The sequence below is a fragment of the Phalaenopsis equestris genome, unplaced genomic scaffold, assembly GCF_001263595.1.
Source record: "Phalaenopsis equestris unplaced genomic scaffold, ASM126359v1 Scaffold000137, whole genome shotgun sequence".
In the NCBI taxonomy this organism is placed as follows: domain Eukaryota; kingdom Viridiplantae; phylum Streptophyta; class Magnoliopsida; order Asparagales; family Orchidaceae; genus Phalaenopsis; species Phalaenopsis equestris.
Window position 1 is genome coordinate 792,570 of NW_018164579.1, and position 12,673 is coordinate 805,242.

At 34.4% G+C, this 12,673-nt stretch overlaps 1 protein-coding gene across 2 annotated transcripts in view; it reads right to left on the reverse strand.

Annotated features, from left to right (window-relative positions):
- LOC110021655 (probable sugar phosphate/phosphate translocator At1g06470) overlaps positions 1 to 12,312 on the reverse strand; it is a 32,882-nt gene extending 20,570 nt beyond the window's left edge. For both annotated transcript variants that reach the window (XM_020720233.1, XM_020720232.1), the window contains exons 1-9: positions 11,459 to 12,312; positions 11,180 to 11,349; positions 10,584 to 10,669; positions 10,465 to 10,514; positions 10,156 to 10,223; positions 5,530 to 5,630; positions 5,346 to 5,358; positions 2,407 to 2,591; positions 2,140 to 2,226 (exon numbers count right to left, since the gene is read on the reverse strand). In XM_020720233.1, coding sequence (XP_020575892.1) covers positions 2,140 to 2,226; positions 2,407 to 2,591; positions 5,346 to 5,358; positions 5,530 to 5,630; positions 10,156 to 10,223; positions 10,465 to 10,514; positions 10,584 to 10,669; positions 11,180 to 11,349; positions 11,459 to 11,979 — 1,281 coding nt within the window. In that variant the 5' untranslated portion in view covers positions 11,980 to 12,312. The remainder of the gene's footprint in view (positions 1 to 2,139; positions 2,227 to 2,406; positions 2,592 to 5,345; positions 5,359 to 5,529; positions 5,631 to 10,155; positions 10,224 to 10,464; positions 10,515 to 10,583; positions 10,670 to 11,179; positions 11,350 to 11,458) is intronic.
- Positions 12,313 to 12,673: the final 361 nt, after the last annotated feature.

A 12,673-nucleotide genomic window follows, 5' to 3' on the forward strand; every position in this document is an offset into this window, starting at 1 on the left:
AAATTATATATATATATATATATATATATACGTAAATTAAAAAGTCCTTCCGAAGCGGGTGACGGGATTTCGATTCCGACTGCCGACAGCTTCTTACGGGCGACCCCCCAAACAATCTTTTTCTTTTTCTTTTTTGTGCCGACATACTTTAAACTTCAAAAAATCATAACTAACTGTAGAAACTTCCACAAACTATGAACTAATTTGGATAGTTTTGATAGCTAACCACAGTTTTCTGATTAAAAATCTCTTATTTAAAAAATAGATATAAACATATATATTATGTTATTTTTCAAATTTGTGATCATAAAATCGCTCAAATGCCTTTTAATATATGAAAGAATTTTTTTTAAATATGTAAGAATGTGTTAATTCCAATATTTTGAAAATATTATAAAATTCTTTTGCATCTAGTAGCATGCTATTCATGGTTTTAAAAAATTTTAAGTATAAAAAATTCATAAATTTCATTTAAACCATATTAAGGTATTAAATACATTTCAAAACTATCTCACTGATAGCATCATGTTCGAGTAACTATGATATTATATTCCTATTTGTATAAAAATTTTAACTACAACTTACAAAAATCACCCATTGAATATTTAATAATCATTAAATTTTGATTTGAATTTATCAATTAAATTTGGATTCACCTCACCCATTTACAAGCATTTGCAAGATATTTAGAAATTGAAAAACTTAGGAATGCCTATTTTCTTATTTCTTTTGTTGAAATGCCTATTTTCCAAAAGTATGAGAATTTTCCTTAATTTCTAACATTTCATTACAAATTAAACTATAATTTGCAATCAATTTTAAAAAATATAAATTAAATCTTAATTTGATTTTTTAATAAACTTTTAATATAATTTCATCTAGATAAAATTAATAAATCTTAAATAAAAATGTGTATCAATCATAAAATTTCATTTATTTGGAAAAAAAGGAAAAAATAAATAAACAGGAGTTTATCCAAGAAATTAAACTTCTTGATTTACTTCTTTGTCGTGATCAAATTTTCAATTTTGATCAATATTTACCTCATTATAATAAATTTGGGCAACATTAAACTAAATGAAATTGTGCTAACCAAAAAAATTGATTTGTGCAACACACCTTATGCCTCACAGTTTTGCAATTACAGCGACTACATTCCACCTTATGGCGCTAGCTAGGGGACTAAATTGAACACATTACAATGTAATGAATCAAAAAATCCTTAAATACCTAATGGACCTCTAAATCAACAAAACTTTGCAAATTAAAATTCGATTCCAAAATTCCCTGTTTTAACATCATCTTTCAAAATATTATCATTTGACCATGACAAGGTTAAAATTAACAATAAAAATGTTTGGTTGACATCTGTGTAGATGAAACAATGCTTGTCTTGTAATTCAATGCTGTTGGCCGTCATGGAGCTATTCTACCAACTAAAAAGAGATGTTGTGTTGTATGGTTGCAAAGTAAAGCTGCAATTTTCAATTTTTAGCTCTAGGCATGGATTGTAACTTCAATGTCAAGCGAAATCTAGCTACATATCTAAGTCTTTGTGGTGTATACGTAGAGCTCAGCTGCAAATCTATCATTTTGAGAAAGCCAGGCATCATTTTTCTTATTAACGTTTAAATCTTCAATGAAAACTGCCTGTTTACAGCTTTTCATATAAATTGTTCTAAGATTGCCTAAAACTGCTTTATTATAAGGCTTTTAATGTTAAATTTTCTTTATTAAAACTGATCCTACTGAAATTTAGTAAACTATTTTTCAAGAAAAATCATTATGTATTTGCATGTCTCACACCTTTTATGTTTACATGTGTATATATATATATATATATAGCACTTTGGTGTTTTAAGCCTAAAAAGTGGAGATAGTGCTATTTTATGTGATATTAAATATTTGAGTGTTATGTGTGAAAATTAGAAAGTTTAGGTCTAAGATATGTAAATACATAAGAATTGTGTGCTATATATGTAAATATGTAAATGCCCCATAAAAGAATAATTCAATTCAACCCTACATAGTTTGAATAAGTCTAAAGATGCCAATGATGATGATGATTCTATTACGAGAACCTTTGACATCCAAACTTAAATTTAATATAAAATGAAATGTCAAAAAAGCTAAACATACCAAAATTGTCACAGCCTCTTTGACAATACCAGCTATTGTTACTGTCACTGCACTAGTTGCTGAAACAAGGATATACTCGGTTAAAACCTGCAATCAACACAAAAACGATAATTTCATGATAAAGGTCCTTGAAAAACTCATAAAACTATTACAAGCACCAAAAATATCCTCAAAATCTCTAAAGAATATCATTAAAAGAATGCCTAGCATCAAATGATAATAAATTTATGGTCAAAACAACTAAGAAATTGCAAACTGATCTCTCACCATAAAAAATGCCAATGCCCCTCCAAAAAGCATCAACAAACTGCTTATAATCATGTGCTTTGAACTATCAAAGTATTTATTAGACTTAAGATCATGCCATGGATCGAGTAAAAGAGAGAGAATTGCTGTAGCAAGTGCCATCACAGGAGTCACGTGGCTCATTAATGTGATGGGATTCTTTAGACCTGAGTCGAACAAGAGGAAAAAAGGTCAGATGCGGAAAAAAATATTTTTTCGATTAGCCCTACAAAATTTAAAAGGCTGATTTATATACATACCACTCAACTCCTATGTATTTACATAACAAACATCTAAATTTCAATTTTTACATACCTACTACCACCTTACCAATGCATGAAAAGGTAAATTTCGCTTTGAAGTTTAAAATGGTGATATCACACACACACATACACACATACATAGGCATGTACACACATACATGTAGATGTATATATTGTCAAAGTTTTGAGAAAAATAAGCTGAATGTTGAATAGGAGGCTCGATGCCTTTTCCCTTTGCTTTCATTCCATTAAATAATAATCTTACAATCTATTTTAGGTACAAAATATTATGTATAATCTATTTCAAGTAACTTAACAATATATATTTCTAATATAAATATTCAACTAAAAGGGAAATAAATCAAAATAAAGATTTTGAAAATAATTTAAATAAGGAAGTTCCTAATTATAGAAAACTCCTAATTTAGCAGTCTGATTTATGTCCTTCCTGATTGACATCCCCCCTCAAATTGATTGATTGATCAGGAAACATCAATTTGCCAACAAAAAGCTGATAACACTGTCAGGACCAAAAATTCTGAAGTCGTGAGTGTTGAAGCTGAAAGTACAGAAGCCGAAAGTACAGAAGCCGAGAATGCTGAAACCTAAGAGTGTCGAAGACTGGAGTGTCGAAGTCTGAGAGTGTCGAAGCCGAGAATGCCGAAGCCTGAGAGACAACTCCTGAACCATAACATGATTCGAGAAACGAAAAGTAAGAAATCCTTTATCATTGTCGTCTAGAAATTCGAATAATTGCCACAAGAAGGATTCGCTTCCAGTTACATGATCCAAATGCTATCGATCATAGCCTACAAGTAGGATCCACGTCCTGATCCAAATGCTACACATCATAGCCCACAAATAAGATCCAGTTACAGAATCCAGATGCTATTGACAGATGCTATTGATCATAGCCTTATTGATCATAGCCTACAAGTAGGATCCGCGTCCTGTTATACAATCCAAATGTCATTGATTCTTCATGCAACGACGGTGACGATTTGTTCCATGATTTTCATGCCAAAAGTGCTGAAGCTGAGATGCCAAAGTCGTGAGTGCCAGTGAAATCAAGTTCATGGTGTTCATCATACCCGTAATGTTGGGGTGCAAAATAATTCTCATACAACTCGCTGAGAAGATCTTCTTTTGGTTCACTAAATTTTGCCTGGTGCCTGAGAAACCATTCATTTCCTCCTCAAATAATGTTATCTCCTAACAAGGAATCATAAAACTTCGGCGTATGATTGTCTTCCTGGAAGAGATCTTCAAGTAGAGAAAAGTCAAAAAAAGGGTTGCGGTAATTAGGGCAATGCATGTAAGTGAAATTGCTCATAGTTTCGGAGAGATTGCTGTCGCTAATCCCAATGTCGCCCGAAGCTAGCAGCGGCTAATAACAAATCGAAAGACCACTGAACGACGACGCCGAAATCAATGTCTTCGTCACAGGAGAGCACCAGAGGACTCGTTGTGGCAGCGGTGGCAGCGGGGAAAGGAATAATGAAGATATAATTAGGCAAGGAAGGGTTTGCAGGGGGATCCTCAGGCGATGAGAGATCGAAGTCAGAGACAGAAATTGCGCCAAAGGTTCTCTTTTGAGGAGACTACCTGGAGCCCGGAGCTTACACAACCAACCACGGTCGCCTCTCAAAGCCCAAACGAGCAAGCGAATAGTCCAGACGAAGCAGCCGAAGCAGTCGAGCGACGCAGACGAAGTAGGCGAGGGTTTTAGACAAACCAGCCAAGCGAGAATCAAGGCAAACAAATAGTTCCTCCCTTCCTGTCTCAGAAGAAGGCCGGTGGAAAGGGAATATTGACAGTCCTCCGACGGCTATCGGTGGTTAGGGCAATAATTTGATCCGATACCATGTCAAGTTTTGAGTGAAATAGGTTGAATACTGAATAGGCTCCATGTCTTTTCCCTTTGCTTTCATTCCACTAAATAATAATCTTACAATCTATTTTAAGTACAAAATATTTTATATAATCTATTTTACGTAACTTAATAATATATATTTCTAATCTAAATATTCAACTAAGAGGAAAATAATTTAGAATAAAGATATTGAAAATAATTTAAATAAGGAAATTTAAATAAGGAAGCTCCTAATAGAAGCTCCTAATAATAGAAAACTCCAAATTTAGTTGTCTGATTTTCGTTCTTCCTGATTGACATATATATGTGCATATATACATGTATGTGTATATGTATGTGCAAATATACATGTATGTGTATGTACACAGACACACACAGACATACATACACACAGCCACACATACATGTAGATGTACATGCATGTGCATATATACGTGTATGTTTATATCTAACTATATATATATATATATATTACAAATATTGGCCAGAGACTATGATACGAGCCAACCAACCTCATATGTCTAAGCACTTGACTGATCCGCACACCAGCGGGATCGAACCCCCGACCCCACGAGACTTGGAACTTACATAGCAGATGTCAACGAAAGAGTCAGAGAATGCGACATGTATGTGTGTTTGTGTGTGTGTGTATGAATTGAGTGGTGTGTATGTAAACGCCCAATTTAATAATGAACAAAACTACCATTAAAAGTTAACATTATACATAGCCGAGTCAAACTTCATTGTGCATGTAAAAAAAGAAAGTTACAAGAGAAGAAGCTTACCATATGACTCTTTCTTCAAGTTGTATCAGCAAAGTAAGCACAAGGGAAAAAACAACCAAAAGTTAGATAGGAAATAATAATTGCAAACATATTGCAGACAAGCTTGCAATTTATCAAATTCAGACGAAATTAAAAAGTACAAAGATTAAAAAAGATTGCATAGGAAGACAGCTTAGACCTAAACCTGTAAAAGGATCTGTGTCATCGACCAACGGAAACCTGACATCACTGACGCAAGCATAACAAGGACGAAACCCCAGAAATCAAATTGTGTCTCCTTCAAAACTGATGTGAATTAGAACTAGTTAGCATTCTGTAGTATCGAGAAACCAAAATAACTTTATCCACTTTTAATGTAAAACAAACAAACACACTTCTTTCATTCCAAACAATAATTTCATAGTCATCAAAACCTGAAATTCCGCAACAACAATAGTGAACAGATAAAATTTCAATAACAATCAACATTTACACTATTGAAAGGAATCCGATACAAATCATAATTGACAAATTTTAATAATATGCAAAAACTGTCCACTAAACAAACTAATAATAAGAGTAGTGATAAATCACCCAAAAGGAAGATACAATTTGCCATGTTGATGCAACGAGATACGCCCTTGGAAGTAATCATTAAGGCCTCATGTGAGACTTAAATCATTTAAAATGTAAGTCAATTCAAAGCCTCTTATTTAGAAATGTATTGTGGGTCTTCAATTCTAGGTTGTCCTTTATATGTCTTATGCCAGAGGAAGTCGAAAAAACAGCGCAAACACACTAAGCGAATTTTTATTAATATAAAGATAGGGTTACAACGCAACATAAACTGAAGATAACAGCACAAAACCTAAAACAACACAAACATACACCTCTAAGTGTATTCCAAGGGCAGTGGAGGTCGGCTAGGTGGATCGGGATGGCTAGCAAGATGATGGCAGCGAGAGGGAGGTGCAGAACTGCAGGGACAGCAAGTATGGAGGGTTGCACGTGATCGGCGGTAGATAGTGGGATAGCCAGGAGGTGCAGGACAGCAAGGCAGCGACAATGGGATGAGGAACAGGGGGTTGAGAGAGTTGGGAAGAAGGTAGGATGGCTGCATGGATAGCAATAAAAGACTTTAGGTAAGAAGCAGCAATGTGCTGGAGTAATAGATTGGCGGCTGGACAACAACACTGTTGTCTTAATGTGGACAGGAAGGCCCATAGGTGGTCGGTGGCTAAGGGGGAAGAGAGGAGAAGGGTTAAGGGAGAAGTGAAGGAATATATAACACCATCTCAGAGTAGGATATAGTCATAGCACCACCATCTCAGAGTAGGATATAGTTGAAGCACCACCACCTCCTCGGATATAGCCCTATAACGAGAAAAGAACTCCACAAAGAAATATAACAAAAAACACAACAAAAACTAACCCTGAACTCTATAAAAAACAAATAAATAGCTCCTACATGAATGTAGCAAAGAAAGGAGGATAGCGGCGAGCGGCAATCCCATCCCGTCAAAATCCCGCCTCAGGACGCTCGGCCTAGGTTCACCATGCACCGGCCCTCAATTGGACTAGTCAGGTTCAGTAGTGGGAAAATTCCACATCCAGCATTAGTGCGGGAAGCCCCACATAAGTCTCCCAAGGTTGGGGGATCTTCGACCTCATTTGTCAAGCCTAAATTCTTGGAATGTGGTATAATTTTTAAAGCTCTTATGTTTTGGAGTGTGAATCTTGTGTCAAAGCGCTTTTATTAAAAGCCCCTCATCTCAATGTTGCTTGTATCTTTAAGGATAACCTGCTAGGAGATTCTTGGCTCGTTCCACATTTATTTATCAAGTTGCATCCGTATTAGTTATGAGATAATTTATAGATAAGGGAGGATAGACCTTTTTCCTTTTCTATAACTTCTAAGGTGATTGCTTGAAGCCAACCTAAGAGATTATCATAAAACCACCATTGTTTTGTTTCCTTAAACCCACTAAAACATGTCAACGTCATTCTAGATTACGGTGGTAGTTTTTGGAGTTTATTGTCAGGCTAGAGCTCTCGTAATGTCATGAAAGCTAAAATCATATCGGTGACCAACTTCTCCTTTGCGTTCCTCTAGAAAATGAAACTTTGTTTGGGCGAAATCTATGTCATTTGTGAAAGCATTCAATGGCATCCTTGTAATTCATAAATTGAAGGGCAGCTGATTTAGAAATTGTTAGATTTTCATCACAATCAATAACAATAACAACAACAACAAAAACAACAACAAGGCCTTTATCTCATTAAGTGTGGCCGGCTATATTTTCATAACCATCAGCATACAAGAAATTAATTACAACCAAGATCATCAGTTAAATTTGTAAAAAAAAGAAACTTCAGTTTCACTATGCAAATCTCAAATGAAATCGTGTTATTTTAATGAAAAGAAAAAAAAAGTATATAATCTTCATTCTCAATTAAGCATGGAGAGATCAAAACAGTAATTAATCTTGAAAGCAATAAAACAAAACCAGTCTCTTTCTACATGAGTGTGGAAGAATTTTACATTTTTGGAAGCATTGTGGGCCATCATTAATACCTTCGACTAAGACTCCAATGCAAGAAAATTTTAAATTTTTTACAATTAAGAGTCTCTTCAATTAAGTAAAGTAACAATGAATAATGCATTCAAATCATGAAGATTTTGGGCCCACCTTTTTCACCGAAATACTATTTAATAGTTATATTTGAATGCTTACAAATAAAGGGTAATTTGTATGAGAAAATCAAATAGGGTTGATTAATGCATTAGCGTTCCTTGATGTGAATGTAAAGTAGAGCTTCTAGCTTCCTCCTGCATAATATTTGTATCTCATTTTTGTTTTTTTCACCTTGGAATAGTTATATCCCATCTATCTTCTTTATGTTGTCAAAAGTAGCCCATATTTCATCCCTATCACTTATGGTCTTTAGAATACACTCAAAACCCGGTTGGGTTTATTCAGGCAATAAATAAAAGTAAAATTAAATTATCACTAAAAAATGAACATGTCCTATCAAGAGATTAAAATTTCTTATCTTTATTGAAAATATATAGACACTAAATTCTATGAAACAATAACCCAAATAAGTGGCATTGCACAAACAACAGTGCATGATCAAACAATATATCACTTAAATATCAGACATCTTTTCAACTATGAAAATAATAATAAATCTTAACCATATAGAGTTAAAAACAAAGCCATTTTTCAATTAGAGAAATAAAAAAAATCCTGGGGTATGTGACCATTCACACTAGCCAACTACCAATCCATCCCTTTCTATTTATAAACTAAGGGTCTGTTTGGGGCAGCTGCAGCTTATTCAAAATCAGTTATGAAACTGGTAAATAATAATTTGAAGCTCACAAAGTTGCGGTGGCTATTACAATTTTTTTTAAGTCAGACCGCAGCTACAAAGTTGTCACCGCACCTAGCCAGAAGTGGTGGGGAAACGTATGTTTCAGAGGTAGCTTTTTGAAAAAACTGTCAAAACGCAGTTTACCCAAGCAGACAAAACAGTGGTGCCGACCCAAACAGACCCTAAGCTTACAAGATTTTCATTAAAAAAAATCAAATTTTCCACGATAAAAAAAGTCATTAAAAAAGAGAGAGTTGAATAAATTGTTAGCGTGCCCTAGCTTGTAATTCATTTCTAACAAGAAAAAGGAAAAGAATAGAACAAACAAGTAGCTTGATGCTTCTGCCCCATGTCTCGTCACCGCAAACATGCAATTCCTCCTAGGCCTGCAACTGCATGAGAAAGCTTATGTGCTTAATGGAGGTGGTGATGAGATCCTATTTATCTCACACATTTCCTTCACATTCTCATCTTATAAATAAAAAATAAGGAGAATCATAAATTTAAAGGAGTAATAAAAAAAATTCATAGTGTTGGGAAACTTTAAGGGAAGGATGAAAAGAGATCTTGATCGTTCATCATGTTCTCCCTCATATTTAAAGGGACTTCTTCAAGTCATTTATACACAAATAGGAGAAGATATAGACCTTCAAAAATGATAAAGATGAAGGGGGAGAACAAGAGGGAGAAAAGAGATGGAAGAATGAGATTATGCTACTTCCATCTATTCACTTTCTACCACTTTAACATAAAACAATGATGTCTCTAGTTTGTATGGAAAAAATAAATAAATAAAAATATAAATATAAAGAGTACTCTTTCTCATCATATTTCTACATAAGTTTATGAAACCAACCTTTTCCACCAAAGAACAAGGGCTTTCAAAACCCTAGTACAAAATTAAGATATAGTAATGTAAAGGTAAGGATAATGGAAGAAAAGGAAGATCAACCAATTTGGCTTATTCAATATACTTTTACTTTTAATCAGAATTCGGGATATGAATTCTAAAAATGAGACAGATAGTTGAACTAGCAGCTCTGTTTGATTATCTGATTTTTCTATATGATAAACTTAGAAACTACAGAGATAGTCTAAGACTGGCTAATTCGTGGAATGAAACTGTTTGCAAATTTCTACATCATTTTATCTAATGCTTAGATGTAACACTCAAAAGTAGTTTCTTTTATTTATTTATTATTTATAATTTATTTTCTTAACATTCAAAAGCAGCCTATGAGTTCACAAAATGAACAGAACAAAACATAATTAAACAAGCACAAAGTGCTTTTTTTAGAAAGTGCTCATAAGAATAAATGAGAATCTGAACTCAAACATCCTAATGATGTAATTTTGCAGAAATAACCAGAAATAAGTTTGATGTTGAATTCTAACTCATTCACATGCAGAATTCTTTAAGTATTATAAAGATAATGAAGAAGTTATGACATACCAGTTAATAGAACTCCAAATGAAATAATCAAGATAATTCCAAGAAGCTTAAAACTGGGAGTCTCCAGGCTGTGAAATGGTAAGGATTATGAAGTCAAATATAAAATTTCAAAACGAATTTACATTGGTTGTTAACAAAAATCATCTTCAAATCCCACAAGTAACCAGTTATTAGTGATTCGATTGATTGTATAAAGAGTTAACGCAGAAATTAAAGTGAAAAAACAGGACTACCAAATCCAAGAAATCCGGGGAGCTAAAAAAAACATAACAAATCATCAAGGTGTAACTTTTATCTCATAAAACTTACCGAAATGCAAAAGCAAACAAAAGGAGAAATATTGGAGAAGCGGATTTGCACTGCAAATCAGAGTATGCAATTATTAAAACAAACACAAGCAAGTTTAACATGTCAGCAAATTGACAAACCATTGTTGCAAATGTCACTGATATGAACACGAGTGAAGCATTGCTTAGGTTTATGTCCAATGCAGTTCCAAGAGCTGTCGGTACAACTGCAAAAAGTGAAATTCATCTGTGTCATGAGAATCTAACTAAGGGGTTGTATTGTAACAGATTTAGATAGGATTTAATTTAAATCTCGCCGGATAGAAAAAATAGCAATTTTACATTTAGAATTTAGTAAATTCAATTCCTTCTCAATTTTTTCTCTGTTTTGCCTTAAAATCCAGATTACAGGATTTACTAAAGTTGCTAAGCAATAGAAAAAAGGAGCATTTACATACATACCAACCAAATCCTATGTGCTTACATATCTAACACCTAAACTTTGCTTTTTACATTTATAAAACCCAAATCTTCCATATCACATCCAAAATACCAACATTTTAACTTTTAAAAATGAAATTCACCTTTTCATGCATAGGAAAAATGGTATGCATTTAAAAATTGAAGTTTAATTGTTAGATATGAAAATGAATCGGAATGAGTGGTATGTACGTAAATGGGTAAATGTTCCTAGAAAAAATGAAGGCAAACCACAAACTATTTGCCGACCAATATACCTCTGAAAAAGTAATCCTTCCATGTCATTGTAGAAATTTTTTCAGAACGGCGAGAAAGGAAACAAGTAATGACCTTTGCCAGAACAGCTTGCAGTGAAAAATGAACAGTGTTCATCAACAATGGGGCTGGGAACCGTCCGAGGTCATCCCCTAACAGTGTCTTATTATACCTAATCCGCCGCAGTAACCAGTAAAATTATAACATAATAAACCAAGTTAATGAAGCCCAAAGAAAATAGTATAGATTGCAGCACAGCTTCCAAGCATTCGAACACTCACAGCGTCAACCAGGTACTGAAGATGTACCAAACAAGTATAAAGAACAACGTCTTAAGCACAAGGACGTAATTAAGGGAGTTCTGCTCTGCCTCCAAACTTTCCAGCTTCGCAACCGAATCGCTATTATGGACGCTGTTCTCACTATCAAAGGATAAAGGTATATACCTCTTCCCATCCCCATTGCCCTCCAACGAAGCCATGTTCATGCTCCGCTGCCTAAAATCATTCGACCATTTACCCCCAAAGCTCGGATGCGTTCTCTCAGATCCCCCAACTTGAAGAAGCGGAAGATCAAATTCCTCGGATCCTTCCGCAGTACCGCATTCACAAGATCCGTCGGTCGCTGGAATCGAGCGACCGAATACCTCTTCCTCGTCGCACCACCGCGAGAATGAGGGTTCCTTGCAAATCACCGGCATCTCAGTTCCGTCGCTGAGGGAGCTTCTGCAGACCTCAGCTTCATATGATGAAACCGATTTTTCTTCTCCTTCGTTCTCCGGTATTAGATCGTTCTCTCCCATCTGCTTCCAAAAGAGGATACCTCCAGCTTAAGAAAAAATTGGGAATCGACAGCTTCCCGGCTTTGAGCTCGGCAACAGCAGATGCAACGGATTTCTTGGACAATGGGATCTGAGAATAAACTTTGCCTCTGCTGTAGAAGAAGGGATTGGAATATGAGTGTTCCTGAAAAGGTTGGTGGTGCTCTGGCTTTTTCTCCGTTGGGGAGTCGACGTCGGTTGGAGGAGGTGGGAGCTCAGGCCAATTAGGAAGAAGGCGTTTTATTACATGGATATCTTCGCCTTATCGCTTCCATGTTTGCGAAGGGAAGAAACAGGCAAAATTTAACAATGAGCAGTGAGATTATCGGAGGTTATGAAAGAGGAAAGACATTTATATATATACCACCTAATTTCTATATATTTCTATAATTAATATTTAAGTTTTCCTTTTTATATTTATGTCAATTAAATCTTTCATATTAAATAAAAATATTATTATTTTATCTTATAAGAAATAAAATATAAATTTTCATGCATAATTACATAGATGATGGGATAAATATACAAAAATTGAAGTTTAGAGGTTAGATATGTAAATACATAAGAATTGAATGATATGCATGTAAATATGAATAATAAATTGCGAAATATGAACCACTCAGAGGAGTTGTTGAACATATATTTTACTAGTTTATTAATCTACATTATATATATA